This window comes from Gnatocerus cornutus, chromosome 8, assembly GCF_029298725.1.
Source record: "Gnatocerus cornutus isolate USDA-ARS CGAHR chromosome 8, icGnaCorn1.1, whole genome shotgun sequence".
Taxonomy (NCBI): Eukaryota; Metazoa; Arthropoda; class Insecta; order Coleoptera; family Tenebrionidae; genus Gnatocerus; species Gnatocerus cornutus.
The window spans coordinates 12,081,874-12,101,885 of record NC_142240.1 but is presented as its reverse complement, the minus strand read 5'-3'; the positions used below and the strand labels follow the sequence as shown (position 1 = coordinate 12,101,885).

General features: G+C 37.3%; 1 protein-coding gene across 1 annotated transcript in view; it reads left to right on the top strand.

Annotated features, from left to right (window-relative positions):
• The window catches only part of Tsp2A (tetraspanin 2A), a 39,172-nt gene that overhangs the window by 11,899 nt on the left and 7,261 nt on the right, over positions 1–20,012 (top strand). The window contains exons 2-4 of the mRNA XM_088043920.1: positions 4,004–4,201; positions 16,595–16,771; positions 18,877–19,062. Coding sequence (XP_087900046.1) covers positions 4,004–4,201; positions 16,595–16,771; positions 18,877–19,062 — 561 coding nt within the window. The remainder of the gene's footprint in view (positions 1–4,003; positions 4,202–16,594; positions 16,772–18,876; positions 19,063–20,012) is intronic.

The window sequence follows — 20,012 nt, the reverse complement described above, 5'->3', positions numbered from 1 at the left end:
TAATCAAGTCCAAAGCTTTACAGCAAGCATCTCGTTAAAGTTAATCATTTCTGATGGAAGAAATAAGCACTTACACTCTCTGGTATTGCGATAAGCAATTTTCTCCACCAGTTAATTTTCCAAGATATTTCCAACCGAATCGTCTGAAGTAAAAGTTGGATTAATACAGCAGTGGCTACAATTTACTGCTCATGACATTCTACGCTTACACAAGTTGAAACTGTCATTACCAAACAACGATATATAAACTATTCGTATTTTATCCGAGCGCAACATAATCATCTTGTTTTCTTATCTCGGTCCAGTTCTCTTCAGAGACGACCGCATATATTTTCCATGCAGTATATCTCATGTATAGTTGTCTAGAAAAGTTGAAAAACTTTCGTAATTCAATTTCACGATGGTTTTCATCTCACGAAACTGTGGTCTTGACTGTGGAATTAGGTAATATGCGCTAGCAGCTCCAGGGAAAATATCCACAGAGAATTGATCTGAGAATCGGAAGGAATGGAAAATGATGTCCGGTCAGCTCCGGGCTCTACATTATGAAAGTAAACAAGTCGGTTTCACAAACACGCTGTAACCAAGATACAGTTTACCAATAACTGGGGACAAGAGATAATGCAAATTATGCAAACTAGCTGGTTGGTTCATCATAGTCTTCTTCACGTGGTCAAAAGTGCACGTGGGGTCACTTGCCAACCGGTTACACTCGAAATCGCTGGAATTTAATTACGGCATTTTGCGGTTTAAAAGGCAGAAGTTGGTATCTGAGCAAACAGCAAATTTTCAATTTCCGGCACGTTTTGTTTGTTAATTCACCGTAGCAAGTTAATTTGAAAGAAGTAAGAATTATAAATCTTTACAAATCATTTGTTTCTTCCCCGCTTGCGAAGCCAATAATTTCATTAAGCTCCCCCTTGAAAAGTAATTAAATGATGTCTCCGGGGTCAAAAAGAAAAACTTCAATTAAAAGCCGATCCAAACACGTGTTTTCAGGATTGATCGACGAATTGCGACGCAAAAAGCAATTTAGACGATATTAATAAATTGACGTTATTGTTTACGTTGTGTCTGCGCTTAACAAAGAAAGCTCTTTTTAGATTAAAGTGGTCGCGTATTCTTGACAAAGCTTTCGAACACAAAAACCTGCCGCATCAGCATTCTGCAAGGAATGAAAATAAGCAGACTGTCGTGTTGAGTGAAAAATGACGCTAGACGGGGATGGTAATGTGACGATAGATTGACAACACATCAGACGATACCGACATTCAGTGAAAAATTCTTTTATGCTTTTGTTTACGATAAATGGACAAGGATAATCAATGGATGAGTTTTTCGATGAACATCCTTTCGGCCAAAAACACAACACGGCTTTCAGTCGCCGCGCTTTTTATCACAGTCGAATTTCCATTCTCGTCTGGCTCGACCTGGTGCAACCGTTTTTTTTTTCTACCGTTTCATCTCTTTAATAGACATCACCATGTACAAGCAAATATTTAATATCACTCCATTAAAACACAATAATAATAAACGTCAAGTTGCCAACTCGGGCAAACTTTTTAATTTCACCGGAACGGGAATTATTGCGTTTTTATATTTTACGGGAACGCTGGATGAGATTTATTTCGACTATATTTGTGCATAAGAATACGAAATAAAAGAATTCAGTCTTTTGAACAGCGACGATTTTTGGTATGCGACGGAATCAATACTCCAAGTTCGAAGCGGAATCAAATGTGCCGTAAAGTATACTGCCAAAAAACCAGACAACGAACGTCTGTTATTTTTGTTAAGCTTGAATGATCAATAAGATCAGCCTCCTTTTTTAATTATTAAAATTCTTCTCTAATTAACACACTTAATTGGGTTGTTAAATTTGGGATCTAAATTAAATATTAATCGTTAAATTTTAAATGTCTAGTGGCGACAAAAGCCTTGAAATCTGGAGGGACTTTTAATTAATAATGGCAATAATTAACAATCTGTACAATCTGTGGGCTTTTTAGAAAGGAAACAATTTGCTGTTTGAATTTTTCGGGGAGTAGAGAATGCGAGTGGTTGAAACAGGGTATGTTGACAATTCCTTTGAATCCTTTGCGTGCATTTTTAAGAAATTTTCCTGCTCAACAAGTCGCAACAATGCGACAAACGGTGCAGCTTAATAGGTACGTGAACACAATGAAAACGTAAGTGCATCGGCCGAGATAAGGAGATCAGATAAGTTCAATTCAATCCAATTTGGACTTGTTACTGATCATATTATCATCCATATAATGGCCAATTTGCCACAAACTTAACTTGGTTGATGTTATATTGAACTTAGCAGGCAAATATTGATTCAATTTAGTGGATATTTCTTACAAATGAAGAAACAAAGTCTCCTGTTCCCCAGTTCGGAAACAAATATTGTACGAAAGAGATTGATTTTCGTTGGAAGTAATTTGAAACTCGGTATATATCAGAGTTTTATGTACACTAGGAGATAGTCTTGCATCCTGTGCTTGCATATCAGGTTATAGAGGAAGCTCCCTTATGAATCATGGCAGAATTCGATGACGTCAGTGATGTTTGCTCCGATCTGGTCTTAATTGAGTGTGGTCTTTGCAATCAACACGTATCGGTCTTTCTGATCGCAGATGGGCAGCCATTGTGCTCTGGATCGAGGTGTAATTACTGCACGTAGTAATAAAGTGTGGTCGTCCAGAGTAAATGAGCTGCACTATCTCGACATCACGGTAGTCGTGGCGTTTGGCCGGAGAATCCATCAGCTGTTATCGACTCGCAACCCAATCGAACGCCGCATCAATCCGACGTTCCTAAATCTAATCTTGAAACACCAGAGGCTCCACCACCGACTTCGTCTTCCATGAATGTTTGATTTGGGTAGACGCGTCTCTATCACGTCCCGTCGACTTCCTGCAGCCTAATTGCGTGTTGCGGATCTGATTAGTCGAGGTTCCGATCCAATTTTTCGCTACAATTAAACGGGAATTTGTTTTAGCCAGTCAGCTGCGAATGCCGATATAAAACACAATAAACAAATGCTGGAAGAATTGACAGGGCCATTCGGACACACACACAACGCCTGTTGACAATGCAGTTCAATGGAATAGCAAAAATGATACGGCAAAAACAGATCCGTCACATACAATAACAAAGCCCCGTCAATTATTCTGAGTTACGCACGGGGCGCCAAATGAAAAATGCTGGTTCACTCGACAACTACTAATGGGGATTTGTTTTCCAATGGCTCCTGGGCAGGTGTGCATTGGCTGAATACATCCAAACCATCAATTCAAAACCACAACAATACCGAATTTTATCTTGACCTGAACTCAAGTCGAATTATAAATCTTCCAGGCGCTGTAGTTTTGTCTCTTCTGCCAATTCGATGTATTTATTGCCGTTGAAAAAATTCCCCTCTAGATCCCAGTAAATTCAATGACTGTGCAAGAGATACACTAATAAAAATTTACAATGTTATTGTCGATGGAAAGTCTTGGGAAACGAGAGCAAACTTGAGAAAATTGTTAGTTCAAACTAAAATTATTGAGAGTCAAATTTTAATATTGCTGAAGTTTCTCGAGTTTCGTATGTAAGATCAGCGTACATTTCCAAGTTTGTTGGATTGAATTCTTCCGCACACAATTCCCTCCATGATTTTCGGCTCGATATAGATTAACCTCAACCATAATTTCATCCTATTTAATACGTAGCAAACCCGCCGACAGACTAATTATCCAAATTAATCACTTGATCGGCCCAATTTCCCTAAGTTCCGTAAAACCCAATGGGTCAATCAATACAGCTAAAAGTAGAATTTACTCAAATTGTGAACACTTCGTTGCACTTAATTAAATTAGAAAAGTCCCCATAAGGCGTCGTTTTGTTTTCCCCGTCTCTTTTCATTCTCTAAAAATTATTCCGCGTTGTATAAAATCAACAACCGTGCAGAAGCTGAAGAGCTATGGATGTGTCTCTACATTTTTTTTTGTTTCAGATGATTGGAGCCAGCATGTTTGCCCTGTGTCTCTGGCTGCGATTTGAACCTGGCATTACCGAATTTCTGGAAAAACTCAACGCGACTTCTTTCTATGCTGGAGTCTACGTGCTGATTGTCGCGAGTGTTATCATTATGATAGTTGCATTTATTGGTTGCGTCGCGGCGTTGCAAGAAAGTGGAATCGCTCTGCTTGTGGTAAGTCCGACAGAAATTTTAATTAAGAATAATAACAATAAATAATTAAAAGTGCCAGTTCAATGCCGCACAAATGTCATGCTTGTTGAAATAGGTTGTCCGGAACAGTGGGAGCGTCCAGTGGAATTTTAATATCAAAGCTTAATCGCCATGTAAAAAGCTCTCACTGTGATCACCGAGAGCAATTTTTCACAGCGTTACAAACTTAGACAACGAGTGCGTATATGCAAATCTAATGGATGTACCACAATTGAAATATAGTTGTGAATGTCAGATGAACGTTATCAAATAATAATTAGTGCATGTCAGTGACAGAATGTTTGCACAGCCAAAGCTATAGATCATGGTTATGTACAGTTCCTAAAATTGTTTGTACAGCATAATACACGACACGGCTTCCGATTCATTAATCGAAACGGTAGTCTGCTTTGAACATTTTATCTCGACATACGCTCACCAAATAGCATCACACTTAGTATTCATAGATTCGCAAGGAGACGTCAAGTTTATTTACTTTGCAATCAATTACACAGTCATCTCGAACGGTTAAGCATTATACAAGTTCAAGACCTAATAAGGGAACAGAGCTGATCGAAAAAGTTTGTACCAAAACAGAATTAATATTGACAAACTCTATCTCGCGCAATATTGTCTCCCAAGACACTATTGTACTAGATTTTAGGATACACCATGCTAAAGTAAATATTGATTGGATTTTCTTCTGTTTTAGTGTAAACTGAATAAAATTGGTGACCTACTTTTCACACTCGAGATTTGCGATTTGAGACCAATATAAGTAATTGTGTGGTAAGATGCCGGATGAGATTGAAATCCATCAAGGCTCAGTTTTGGACGATTTTCAAATATCCTTAACTATTCAGGTGTGAAAACGCACGGAAATCTCTGTCAAAATCCTGATCGATAAGCACATAAATTTGTAACATATTTAGCTCCTTATTTCTCCCGGAACGGTTTTGGAAGTACCGGCACGCCAAACAGTAATAGCACAATCAGTCGTTCACCGATAATTTATATATCATCAAATCATTTGACGGGATTTAAATCCCAGACATTATTTAACGGCCCAACGATATCAGCTGGAATTATGTGAGATTTACTGCCTTGCAATTTGTTGAGTGTAATTAACATCCAGAGCTGCAGTTTATCATTCAAAGTGAAACGGCACTAATTAATCGCATCTTGCTTTAATAGAGTAGGTTCGAGGGTGCGTTAGTAAAAAGATTCCAAAAGTAGTCGTCGAGAAAGTTGTCGACAAAAGTGTATTGTTCTGTCGTTGCGGAGAAACCCGTGCCCAATACAGGGTTCTTCACTCAACGGCGGCCACAGCCGGCACCATAACACGACTCCCAGGGCACATTGTAATCGTCTCTGTCTCTCGTATTTTAATAGACTCCTAACAACTTGATGGCGAAGAATAAATGAATTCCGCCCCAATGGCACTGAACGCACTCACGTGATTTTGAGAGGCAGGGTGATTGGAACAGGGAGAAAATGCCGCGTACAAAGATATCAAACATATGCACTTGAGCCAGCTTTTCATCTGCAGTTCTTTGTTTAGGGCTTTGCTTTGAATTGCTGAGCCGCTGATTTGTGCAGACTTCGTTAAAAAAAACGACGCAATTCGATAAAGCCTCGAAATACAATCAGTTGCGCTACAACTTTGCCGCAGAGTTAACAAAAACTCGGCCTGATTGTAGCAGACATTTAAGATACCAGCCATTATCCCTTATGCATAAATGATTCCGGTGAGAAGTTGGTCTCTTCCAGGGACTAAACTTCCTCTTTGGCTAACGATAGTCTTCTCATTATTAATAACACTGACCGTCCATGGAAGGAACAACAAAAATGGTGGATGCGCCGCTTTAGTTCTTAGTTGGAATGACGTTGAATTAAAACCACTCGCAACTGGTTTATTTTTTTTTATGCTTTTTGTTGTTCGCCAGCAAGATGGATAACATTTATAAGCTTCGCTTAATTCGAAATGCCTGCTGCTCCGACCACTCCGGATTATCATTAGTCTAGTGTATATCATTTTGCAAAGAGATACAAATTCATCTAGAAAGTAAGATTACAATTATTATTGATCGCTCGTACAACAAAAAAACAAATTATATTACCAAGTCCCGTAAATCCGATTAATAAGATCGTTTTGTTTGTTGTTTTGTGAATTTGTTCATAAAAAGGCTTTAATGGAGTTCCAGGCGTGCGCTCGTTCGTTTGCAGTAAAATCGTGTCGACCTCTGCACTGTTAAATCGTTTGTTTCGTTTAGAAGGTAATTCAAGGGTCGGAAGTCCAATATTCCGCATAATATTACCTAATGTAAAGAAGAGAAATTTGCTTCATATAAGAGAGCAGTCAACCGACGCCAACTAAGACGTTTGTCTTGTTTGTTCTATCCGGCGGGTACAAACTTCTCCAGCGTTGTTTTGTGTTCTTAACTCCGCTTTGTCAAGATAAGAATTCCCAAGCAATTTACAATATTTCTGGCCGTCTAGTGGAAATTCGACGGCGTATCTCCGTGTTTTCCGCAAACTCAGCCACTGGAATTGCCCGGGGGTGGCCGTTTGTAGCGTGCGTGGTGGTTGTCGCGCTGCCAAATTATCCCTTATTATTTGCATCTGGAGCATTTTCGAGAGACGTCCTAAATTTAGACTGTTAGTCATCTGAACGACAGAGGCTAGTTTGAAGGGATGCAAAATTGGGGTTATAAAATCCCTGTTAGTTGGGATGATCAAGGCGCTCGCGGCGCCGTTGGGGCGGAATTCATTTATTCTTTACTGCCGTGTTGCTATGTTGTATACAAGGGGATAATACAGACTCCAGTAATTGAGGAGATGTCCTTTCGGGAAATCGATACCGCAGGTACAATAAAATAACAACGCCACAAATTGATTTAAATTTAGAAAATGTAGTCCTGAATAATTTACGGGTTTAGAAAACTAGTGCATTCGTTTTTTACACTTAAATCTGCCAGATTTAGTTAAGCCGAACATGCGTTGAAAGTTTCAAGGCTCTATAGTTGTCCTGACCCGGTTGGCTGCAATAGTAGTGTCCTAGAACTACCAAAAGATAAGTTTAAAGTTTACAAAGACCACAATTGGCATGTGACCTGTTTATCTAGAAATATAAAGTAAAGAAACGTTTCGTAATAAGATAGATGATCCCTTTGTGGATGTCTCGTGATTAAAGATTCGCGTTTGTCGGGCTGGTTTTATTGAAGTTGTTGTTGAGGGTTTCATTTTTGCGAGACGTTTAATTGCGTTAATGCCGGGATTTTTATCCTTAATGGTGGTGTTGCGGTTAAAAACGTGCTCGTTTAGATAAGACGAAGTAATTAATAAAGATGAAGAATAGGATGTAATTAAGGAAATTTCATTTTTAGCTGAGATAGTTCGGTACAAAGGCATTTGCTAAATGGATCCGAGAACGTCTAGAGAACTTTATCTAATAAACTGGAGTAATCAGGGAAGATGTATAAGGAAGTGCTCTTCGTACTGTTTCCTTAACAACATGCCGTTCGGGCAACAATATAAGTGACATACACTCAAGTCGGACATTTGCCACTTCAACATAATTAACTTGTGGTGTTGCGCTATAGTATGCCGATATAGATCGCAACCCCAACTGGGATCATGCACCCTCCACTCGAGTGTTCGTAGTAATCTAATTTCCTTCAGGCACAAAAAGCTTTTATGATTCTTGAAAAATAACATTAGACGCCCCTAGAAGATTTAAAAACCCTCAAGTGTCCGCATCATTTATGGCGTTTTATGTTCTACTTCAGCAGTTCCTACAGAACGTTTTCGGTAATTTTAAATTTATGGTTCAGTTCAATTTAGCCATAATGCTTTCTCATGTTTCTCATTATCCACTTTCATATTTTCACCACCCAACATTCACACCGATCAAATCTCTCCCCATTGCACCATTATAACGATAAACTCAAGAATTCCGATCCTCTTTTCGAGCGGTATTAGCAAATTAAAAATTTCTGTCGATTAGTATCATTAAAAGATCCTTCTCAAAGTTTCGTTCCTTCATTCCCTCTGAAGTTTTAATTTCTCGGTGTGCTAAATTAGGTAGGAAACTGACAAACTCAAATTAACTAATTAAATTCCGACTCAACGCTTTTAGGTCAAAATTGTTACTGTTTGAATTTAGTTTATAAATATCCCAGCGCGGCTTGTTGTAACTAAATTCATCTCGTTTCATGGATGACAGTAAAAGTGTGATTGAGTCATAAAGAACATATTTTAGATTGGCATCGACATTACCTTCAATTTACATATTGAAGAACAGCCCAGTTCGCGAAATGCGCGTTTGATGAAAAATCGATTGTCATTTAAAAAAGTTTCTATGAACACAGAATACCATCAGCCAGTTTGAAACCTAAAATTACCTTTTCAGATTTACAGAAATAGACAAATTAAATTTTATGATTGTCAATTTTTAAAAATTTAATTAACTTGTTAGTTTTCCGTTAGACTGTTGGATTTAATTAGAAGTTATTCCTGTCTGCACTAATTATGTCGCATGTGCCATATCCAATTTTAATAAAGGTTTCCGTAGCCACATTTGCCCAGAATCTGTATCGGTTAGCATTAATTAAGATGAATCTTCGTTCCTCCGTAGGTACACTTAATAGATTTCGTAGTTTTGGGTCAGCGAGAGCTTTAATTAAGTCGCTATTTAGTTTAGTAATTATCTTTAAGCTCGTCCTCGCTTTTGCACAGTCCAGTAGACATCGGATAATTACATTTCCAAACATATTTGTTACGTTTTGCAAGTGACGGCCACCCACATTTTTAATCATTAGATCTTTTGAACCGGATTCCTTTGTGAGAATAACCTTTAATCCTGTGAGAGCCGAATATGGGTTTAAAATCTACCCATAATCCTAAAACTATAATTAAAAGCATTAGGATGATTAAATTGCCAAAGACGATTATAATAATTTCCAGGGCCCAGGTTGGGTATTAAAGCAAGAGGGAACTGCGCCGCTTCCACCAGTCTCAACATCAACCATTTAATTGCGACCGCCGTTTTCAAAGCGGCCCTAAACTTCAAAGTGAAAAACATTTCAGCTTAATCGATTTCTCCTGACGCCTCGCCACTTAAAGTTCTCTCTGTTGGCAGGTTCAGGACTTGCGCTGAGAGTGCCATTATTTGCCGACATCCGCCGTGTGTATTTAACAAAACAAATCACTATATCGAGTTGTTAAACTTTGTAGATTGGCATTGTCTCAAGCGAGAGGCGAAAAAGGAGCCAGTAATTTCATCACTTTAATAACCAAAGTAAAAACTCCGCAGAGTTGGGCTATAAACAAAGCCGCATCCTCAGTTTAGACATAACTAATGGCCCCACAATATCGATTCTTGGAGCTTCTTTTTATTTAGGACCGTCCTTTGAATATTTTAGACACAAAGTTGAGAATTAGACCGACCTTGATGCAACCTTCTCTTGGCAATTATTTGAAACTCTCTGTCGTCCTTTTGATAGCACACAATTACCCTCGACTAAATGTTATTGCCGTTTGTTATCTTGAGAAATGGGAATTTGATGACTGCAATTAGACGGGAGAAACCGGAAGTATCTTTCTCGGACCGCACGGTTTTTTCCCCAATAAACGCCTCGTTGCTGAGTTATTTTTATCAAGTGGTACGTCCAACCGAATTTATTAAATTTATTCCTCACATGTTCATTGTTATGCAAATTAAATTCAATTTCATTCCACAGTATTATACCCTTCGCGTGTTTATTATCTTTGATTTTATCGCAGCCGCGTTAAAAAATAAACAAACTACTGACACGGGCCTTACCATTATGACAAATTAACAAGGATTTAACAGGCTCGGCTTTTGCAATAATTCACGACGAAAAAGTGCGGCGCATCCACCATAATTACTACATCTAATTTAGGAGTGTTTATTTATAGTAGTGGCGTTAAAAATAAACGCGCTTTTTGCCGTTATGATGGCTACAAGGGTTCGCCGGACCCATGAGACAAAAAATTGAACGAGTGGAATTTATTAATTTCTGATAATCGTGTTTTCCGCTTGCTTGATCGTATCACAAACCGCTGACAAACATTCGAACACGTCGCTAAAACTTGTGTGAACTTTGGCATTTGACCCGGCGCATCCACCAAAATTGTACAGTCAAAGCAACGTTACTTGTCAAATTGCAATCGATAAAGCGTATCACGTTTCCTCATAAAAGCGCTTCTAATTAGTTCGAGTTTATTTTTACGCAGTGAACCGTTTTTCCAATTTCTTTCTTCGAACGGCCATTTAATAAAAGAGTAAACAGCTTATAGATAAAATCTCGATCGTTTGTTACTAGCTAATATCCTCACAAATCCGTTCGTCTTTTAATATCGTGCAGACTTTGGCGTTCTCGGTTGCCAACTAACTCTTATAACCTGCACAATTGCTGTAACTTTCTCGTCATTCGACAACCGATGGCCACGTAGAGCTTCCTTTAATGTCTTGAATAGCTGGTAATCAGATGAAGCGAGTTCTGGCCTATGTCGGGAATGAACAAGAACCTTAAAGTTGCCGGAGTTTAACTACGGTTATATAAACCAAGTATTGTCGTGAACAGTAACACACCTTCATAAAACCCTCAAGAATTTGAGTCATTTTTGCCTTAATTTGATATTGCATCTTATCAAATATGCATTGGATCGCCTTCAATAGTGAGGTTATTGCTGCTTTCGTCGATATTAGCGTAATTAGAACAGCTCATGCAACTTTAAACACATTTATAATTCAACGCTTCGGAACGTGTAATTTCCCGTCTTTTTAACCCATTGATTACTTGAAACATTTATGTTTTAACAAAAACAACAAATTAAGTCATTTTGAAAAATGAATTCTTTATAGTTAATAAAAGACTTGAAATTTGAAACTTTTTACAACAACACAGCGCAGCGGTTTAAAGATAAAACAGTTAGTTTATAGAGAGATTATATTTTAAAGCACCGTGATGCGCTTGCTAATTGAATTGCTAACATGATATCATGTATAGCCAAATGTAAATATGGCATGAACACAACCAAGATATTACCGGGGGGTTAGAACTCAATATTTAGGTGGATATGGCTGGAAGTTTTGGTGTTTTGTTCTTGTTAGTTTGCGAATTTCACACCAATAGCTAACAGGTGTGCTTGCAAAATAATAAACAGAACGGATGCTAATCTAAGTTTGTTTTCTGATTACACTATTTTGAAGCCGTTTTTTTAGTGGAGTATTAGATGTTCCACTTGTATCATTAAAATTTCCACAATTTTGTTATTAGATAATGCTCTGTGCAATTGCAACCAGAAGCATTACAATTTAATGAACTAAATTAATTAAAACAAAGTTCCGTCTGCTCCACCAAATAACTTCGTCTCCGTAATAACTCTATTGCAATATAGAGCGCACAGACGCCGAATTATTGCTAAATATGGGAATTCTGGAATAATAACGTTTCCTGTTAATTTGGGCGAGGATTCGGGATGTTATTTTTACGTTTGACTTGTTTACTCTGCAAACTATCGGAAAAGTAATAAAGACAGATTAACCATAATGATTACTTAGAAAAACATAAAATCATCGTGGAAGGAAAATTTCCTTTAATGCGTGCAAAAGCTTTTAGATAACGGAACTTGGTAAACTGTTTATTATTTTTTGGGAAAGCTTTTCCCGACTTTTTGGCTCACACGAACGTTGCATATTCAAAGACAGAAGGAAGCGTACTTGCATCAAAGTTTCACTTGACTAAACTTGCGTGTATTTAGGTGTGATTATTTAGCAATTCCATTACCTTAAAGCTGCGGTTCGTATTCTGGTTTTGTAATTAAGCGTTTGTTAGTATTGAAAAAAATGTTGAGCTTTGTGTAAATTAATTATACAAAAAAGAGACGCTCGGAAAAAAGTACGTACATCCGGTTTCTTTCGAGACGAATAAAGGCAACCTCAGTCAAAACGGGCGACATCCGTAACTAAGTAGACGCCCGTATACTTTCCGTGTCTACTTATTTCACGGGAAATATATGAGTTACTTTATTCTTCAAAATAACTAGACGCTTCATGCATACGAATTACGAGCTAAACACGGGTTGTTGAATTTGCTACTTCGCATCCAAACACGAGTTTCATGCTGCATAAACAGCAATTTTATTACTTATTGCTTATTCCACTTTTTTTAAGTTTTACAACTTCTGCGATTTAATCTCGGGATACAAAATTCAAATTTTTTCTTCGAGATACCAGCAACTCCAAAAATACATGATGGAATAATCTCGACAACTGCATTCTTATTGCAAATTCATAACGTGCCTCGCTACGTCTATCAACTCATTTAAAGCTCTCTATATTTAAATCGTGGGTTCTTGGTTATTGCATGTTCACACGTTTATCGTTCTGCACAACATTTTCGATAATACACGAAGTGACAAGTTGAATTTCCTTAAATCTTTAATAACGACTTGAACACAACGTGTTTCCACCGTACATTATACAAAAGACCTTCATTTGCGATGCAGACTACGTAAAATCTCACTTAATGCTTAAAAAATATGGCAGTCTGCATGGAAGTCTAAAGTTGTTCGAACACTTACTTTATTGTAGAATGATCTTTGTACATTGTTTGCAGAATTTTTGAGCAAAATCTCGGAGGTCGAATAAAAACAAGGAGCGACTTTCCCGGCGCATCCACCATTTTTGTTATTTTCATAAAATATTATAAATTTTAATAAAAAAATAAATCAAACTGCGCACTAAAAATCTCCGGTAAAAATAAATTAAAAAAATGTTATCATTTATTTTATATGACGGGCACAAAAATCCGCAGTCATCATAAAAATAAACATTTGTTCCAATCTAAACAAAATGATTTCGAACGTGCGTAATTTGTTTGTTAGACACAAAAGTTTTTTGAAATATGTGTGTTTATTATTTTATATTGTGTTGTGAAACAATACAGGTAACAAGAGATTTAAAAATAGTAAATATTTGCCATTTGAACTGGTGTTATTATAAAAGTTGTAGTCTCATCCATTAAAGAATTTGCCGTCCCGCCTCTACCATCTTTCAGTTTCTCATATTCATTTATTGTATTATATGTTGAGAGTGGTGGAGGCGGTCGATCCCGTCTACTTTATGTGTTTACGGCACAACGAAAGAAACTACGGGTAGTGCAACGGCCACATATCTGAGACCCCGAAATCCCCAGGGATACGATCCCGAGGTGCGAACTCGGATCCCAGGTGTGTCAGAGATACCTTAAAGTGGAACCAACAAACTGATCCATTACGTCAGAAATTATCGTGCTAGCGACACCATCTTCTTGGTATAAAGTGATAAATTAGTTCTTCGCCTGGATTCGAATATATTACGACCGCATTGTCGCTACATTAATCCTGACCCAGATGTCGCGCATGTTTTCAGTTACGCATCCTGGAATTGGGGAGAACGCGTGTTGTCTCAGATGTGCATGGAATCCATTGTTAAGGTTTCGAATCGTGGTGGATGCTATGCGTATGTAATTCGCCTCATTAATTTAATTACGCATTAGCGAAATGTCGGTAATGCTTTGAATTTTCCTGGGAATAAGCCTAGATTGACTCATTTAAACCCGGTAAAAAATTCAGGAATGCAAACAGGATGTCTAGACGCGACGTCATCTCCTAAAAAATACATATACATAAAACCAACTGATGATGAAAGTTACCCTTTTTTAATTGATGGAGTGCTGGAGTGGCATTCTAAAAATACCACGTATTTAATCAGAACAACAATGTTAAAACGAAGAACTGTGAAAGTATTAAAAACGGTTTGCTGTGGTGCGGCTCGTCTAAATAAATAATCGCGATTGTGACACCTGTAGAAAGTTGGGCTCGTATGTTGTCCGACTGGATACATCGGGGATCCCCATCAATTTCTTTGACGCTTCTGCGGTGAGTTCATGACTATTATGTTCCGGAAATATTGTGTTACACCTTTGGAAGCACAAGTTTGCAATTAGTGCACATTTAATAAGACAACAAATTATGTAATTCGATACAAATCGGCGGAACTTTTTGAAATTAAGCAAGATGATGTGGTTAGTGCTCAATCAGGGAGGAGATACTAGACAATGGTATCTGTCTGCAAATTGAATGCATCAGAACATTGGAGCTAATAGAGCCCATGAATAGTAACGATCTTGATTGTGGATCAGACATGAAAATGGGATTTGTTGACGATTTTTTGTTTCGCGACAAAAACAATCCTGAACTTTGATATTTCTAAATATCAAAGCTCTCGAACTGATCTATCAAATATTTACAACCATAGAGTCTTCCGATAAAGTTTTTTTTACAACCTCTCGTTAATACACAATGCATCGACGCTGTAATAAAATTTTCAGGAACTCCTGAATTATAACCAACGCGCTGAAGAACTTCAATTTCAAATACGTCCTGTATTTGACAGTGTAAATTAATAGGTAACACGCAAACTTTAATTGTAATTACTCACTTTGGTATACAATTTACTTATTTAGAAATAAATTAACTAAACATTTGCGGTGGTCGAACATGTTCTGCAGAGAGGGCGGATGGTTTGATGTAAGCCTAGAGCTGTTCCTGACAATGGCTATATAAATGTGTGCTTGGAGATAGATGGCTATTTGTTCCATCGATCATTTTGATCAGTCTGGACCTGATCCGCCAAGCTCATAGCTGCGAACGGATATTGACTCACCCTGTATGATTTATAGAAGGTGGAAAATAGCAACATAGGATTTTTGGGAAAGAGTACCGGCTGGGAAAGTCAACTGACGTACTTGGCAGCGAGGAAATTATTAAATTTCATGAGGCATTTAGAGTGATAAATGATTTTGCATAGAGCTAGGGAAAGATCGAAAAATAACCACGTCATGCGACTAAACCATCACAAATCTTTTATTTAATTAATATTAAACAATGGTTTATTTATGTGGTTTGAGTTATTTTTAAATATCGGACAATAGAAGAGAAGAAATATTTTTAATTATACATCGGTGCAAATGTTTATCATTGTCACATTGTCCGTACATTTATTAATGCGCTTCTGTCTTCAACCTCTGAACTTATTTCGTACCAACGGCACCGGCAATTTTAATTCGTACCCGTATAAGTTTTAAAAATGTCTCTTCTTTTTGAGAACAAGTCGTGTATTCTAATTAGGTATGTTTACTCATATCTCCCCAAAACGATTGCTTGGAGGAGAAATCCTCCCATTTGTATTCAGCAAACAAACCCACATCTGAAACAAGAAGATAATTTAAAAATTATATGGAACATAAAACGAAGAATTCGTATCACCTTCAGGCGTATATATATATATTTACAATGTATTGAAATGACAGTACATTTTCATCTGAAGTTGGCACTGCAGTCATGCGATGTGTAAAGCTCGCGTGACCAAGCAAGTGGTGGAGTTTTCCCCTAGGGAAATGTCAACATCTTTTAGAGTAATTGGATCCCGGTCTTCAGTGACCGCGTTACAGCTTTAACGTACTGAAAACTCATTTGACATATGTCCCTGGACTCACCTGATGCCATTATCATCTTTATAATCGGGAGAAAAATGAGGCGCTTAATTAAAATAAAACTGGGGCCGCTCGTCAAATAAATAAGCTCCGAACTTCAGGTAACAGCAAAATAATTAAAAAATTTTCATGGGTATAAATTTCCATCACCATAAAACTCGCTTATAACCTCAGTAAAATTCTTGTAAGGTGAGATATATCTAACGGTGTCATATCGATCGCAAATAAAAGGGAACTTTGGTACGTTACCAACGCACTAATTACACAATAAACTTACTTTATTTCACTTTAATTAAAGCGAGGGTGATATGTCACGGCGCGCCTTGATATAGGTGCGCCCTTATCTCTTCACGACGATTTCATATCAACTCTGACCGGTGATTTAATCAAGAACGAAATGTAGAGAAGTTATTTTCTCATTGCTTCTAGCATAAACTCGATTAATTAAAACGAACGAAACTTGAGGTTGTTGATAAAATATTCTCTACGCGATATGAAACAGATCCCACACAAGATAATTAAATTTCGCATCGAAACATTATCAATAAAGGATGACTTACCTTTGATCTTATAAGAACGACGATAGCGAATGTTTGATCATAATTTACTTACGCATCATTAATTTAATGATACTGCCATTATCTCCTAAACGACAAATCTCGAATGGAGAGCCATAGCAAAATGACATCATTGAAAAGCTACAAAAAATTTATTACGACGTCGAAGGGAAAAAACAAGGCATAGATTCGACGGGTTGAATCTCTAAATTATCAATATAGAAATGTGTAAATACTCATTTTTCTTGTTTCAGTACATTGGAAGCCAAGTCCTCGGCTTCATCTTCGGATTGGCCGGTTCAGCCGTTCTCCTAGATAATAGCGCAAGAGATTCGCATTTCCAGCCAATAGTCCGGGAAAGTATGCGACGTCTTATCATAAACTCCCATCACGAACCATCACGACAGACCCTTGCTATGATTCAGGAAGGGGTGAGTAGTTTAATTGTATTATTGTCCATTCGTCTGTCAATTAGGTCAATAACTCGTTTTTTTAAACATATTGGAGGTTGTAAGTGAACTTCATTTAGCTTCTCTCGGGGTTTTAGATAGAGCAAACAAGGTCTTCCGGTATATCACACACTGTCAGAAGCCTAAGCCGTAGATAAATATTGGTTCTTGTCGGATATTGTGACAGGGATGGTAAAGCTGTTTTTTGTGTGTGTTTGAAAAAAGGAATTCTGCTCAAGTCTTCCAATACAAATATCGTCGTTATTATAACGCACTTGCTTGCTTTAAGGTTTAAATTTCAGTTGCTTGGAATAAGGATTCTCAAATAAAACTGATTTTTATTTACATTTTTTCGGTTGTTACATTTCTTTAATTTAATGTAAATAAAACCTCGGCAAATGGGTCAATTCGTTCGTTTTGAGAAAGAATGCAGACAAACAATCAAAACCGATAATAGTGTATCAGAGTCCCACAAATTTATTTCGCCGCAATATTTGAGATTCTGATAAAGACGCTTTACACAGCTTCCGCGAGAATTTCCACTCATTAACCCACTGCTTGGTTATATTCTGTTTGAGGTAATATGTTCAATTACGTACCTAATGTGTAAACAAGGACCACTAAATAAATATCACCCTGGAGAGGAAACCTGCATCTAAATCTCAATTTACTGAATAACCACCAGAATATACATTAGCCACGTGTACATTTTGCAATGCAACCACACCACTAACTTCCTGAAGGAGCCCCAATCGTCAAGATATTGTCATTAGCAACAGCCTTTTAACGCTTATAAAAGATAGTCTGCTTCAACCTGTCAATTCCAGAACTGTTTGATGTCTTCAATAACACAACTCACAGGAAAAGCATTAATTTATTAACTGCTCTGACTACCATTTTTATATGTAAAAAATGTAAAAAATAAGTCTCCAACGTGCTTAAAGTTAAATCTTAATAATTCTATTTTTTAATCACAGCGAGAAAACAAAGTTTTAGAATATTTAATATCGAAAACTTTTGAACTGAGCGCTTAATCGCTCTGTACTATGAAAAACAATAAGGAGATAGTTCGGAAAACTTGACGATGGATTTAAAATTTGTTTAAAAGATGTATTCAAAGCTGTGATTTTCAAAATGCGACTGAGGCAAATTCTAGAAGTTTGGTTCTTAAAACAAATAATTTCCGACCACATTTTAGTTCAGTTTGAGTTTAATAGGTTAAATACCAAATCAGAGATCTGCAAATCCACACTTTCTAAAAATTTTGGAATGTTCGCTTTTAGGATGAATGAAAAAAATTGTAATTCTAATTAATTCGGGTGGTTAAAAAATTGACAAAAAATTTCAGACTGGACGAACCAAACTTTCTCTGAAATGCTGAATGCATAAATAAAAGTTTCTGCAATAAATAAATAACTGCCCCCCAAAATCGGATGATCAAATGATATAAGTTACCTCAAGTTCCTTTGATAAACTGAAGGCCGAACTCATGCCTAGTAAAACATGGAAATAGGAAGGGAAATAACATTAAATATGTTAACATTTAGAGTGCAGCATTTTTTACCCACTAGTTTAATGTGATTTCTATGCAAGATCAGAGAGGAAGACATTAATTCGCTGGGAAACTATGAAAGCAAGAAATAAGAATAAAAGTACAGAAATCAAACAAATCTAATCATTTTCGCGAGTCGCTCTTCGTCGAATCCCAGCCAAAGTAAATGGTGTGTACAGCGTGTTTGGACAGATTTATTTAATGTTACGAGCGTGTCGATGCGTTCTTTTCATCTCACTTGTACCACCTCGATTCAATATCGTCTCTTAAGGTTATTACCTTTCCAATCAGTGTTCAACTTGGGCTTGATGAGGTTTAAATTGCATTAGAATACCTATTTTGGGGGAGCAGACAACGTTATGGCTGCTAATTGAAAAAAAGCAATATCCATACATCAACGCTTCGCTGATAAGTTTCCGCGCTGTTAAAGTCTAAGGGTTGTCTGGTAAAAATGGTAAAGTTTTCGCAATTATGGTTACTTTACTCTTTTCAAATATCGATTGAATGAATTGTAGCAATTTGAACTTGTTGACAGATCGCCTGCTGCGGAGCTGACGGTGCAAGCGATTATTTAAACTTGAAGCAACCTCTACCCAACGAATGCAGGGACACTGTGACAGGAAATCCTTTCTTCCACGGATGTGTCGACGAGCTTACTTGGTTCTTCGAACAGAAGTGCGCCTGGGTCGCTGGACTTGCCATGACAGTCTGCTTCTTTCACGTAAGTGTTGATCACCTGAGAAAAAATTTATCTCTCAAAGCCATTTCTTTGTTAGCGTTGGATTTATGTTGCTTTTTATCTGGAATCCTTGCAAACTTTATATAGTTGGAGTGATTAATTGGCGGGGATTAAGAATTGTCGTGGAACTATTCTATGTGGGAGCTAGAAACTTGTTGAGAATTCGAATATATATTTACACTGAAAAAGCTTCTAAGAGTTGTTCTACCTTCGTCTCTGTTGAGCGAGGAGGAGTGGGCGCGGGAGAAAGAGACGGGAAGTTTTCCGAACGAAACCCAACGCGGAAACTTTATTGATCTGTGCCTGTATTCGTGTTAAACATACACGTAGTTACATGTTAATTTCTGTGAGCTTTAATCTCCTCTTTAATCTCAAACGAGCTTTTTTCAAGAATGAACTTTATAATTATTGGCGTTTCCCTATTCACTTGTTATTAGCGTTGTAATTACAGTGGTGGCTTATATGTCATAATTTATCTACAAGCAATTTGCTTGTTAATTGTCCGACAACTTCCAATTAACGACGAATTAAAAATAATAATTGTAGATTTGGGACCACAATAATTGCTGTTTAACTCCGCGCTCGCTCAATTATGTAAAATAAGACCGAACGGGTCATCTAGTTATTACTGCGCCTATGTTAATGATTTAATAATGATCACAATAATTATTAATATAGATCGACATCTAATAGCATAACGCGGGACGTTACAGTCAAACCGTCCATTAGTTGCTATCACAGTGTAACGGGAAAATAATAATACTAATGATGTTCGATTATATGTGGAGTAATTTTGCTGGGGAATAAATCGGTTAGTGTCGCAGTTCGCTCACAAAAGAATAGATTGTTAAAATTTTCATGGGTTGTTCCCGAAAAGAACCCAAACGTGTGTGACGAAAGTGGGCGGTCTCAGGGGCATAAAAGTGGCTGGT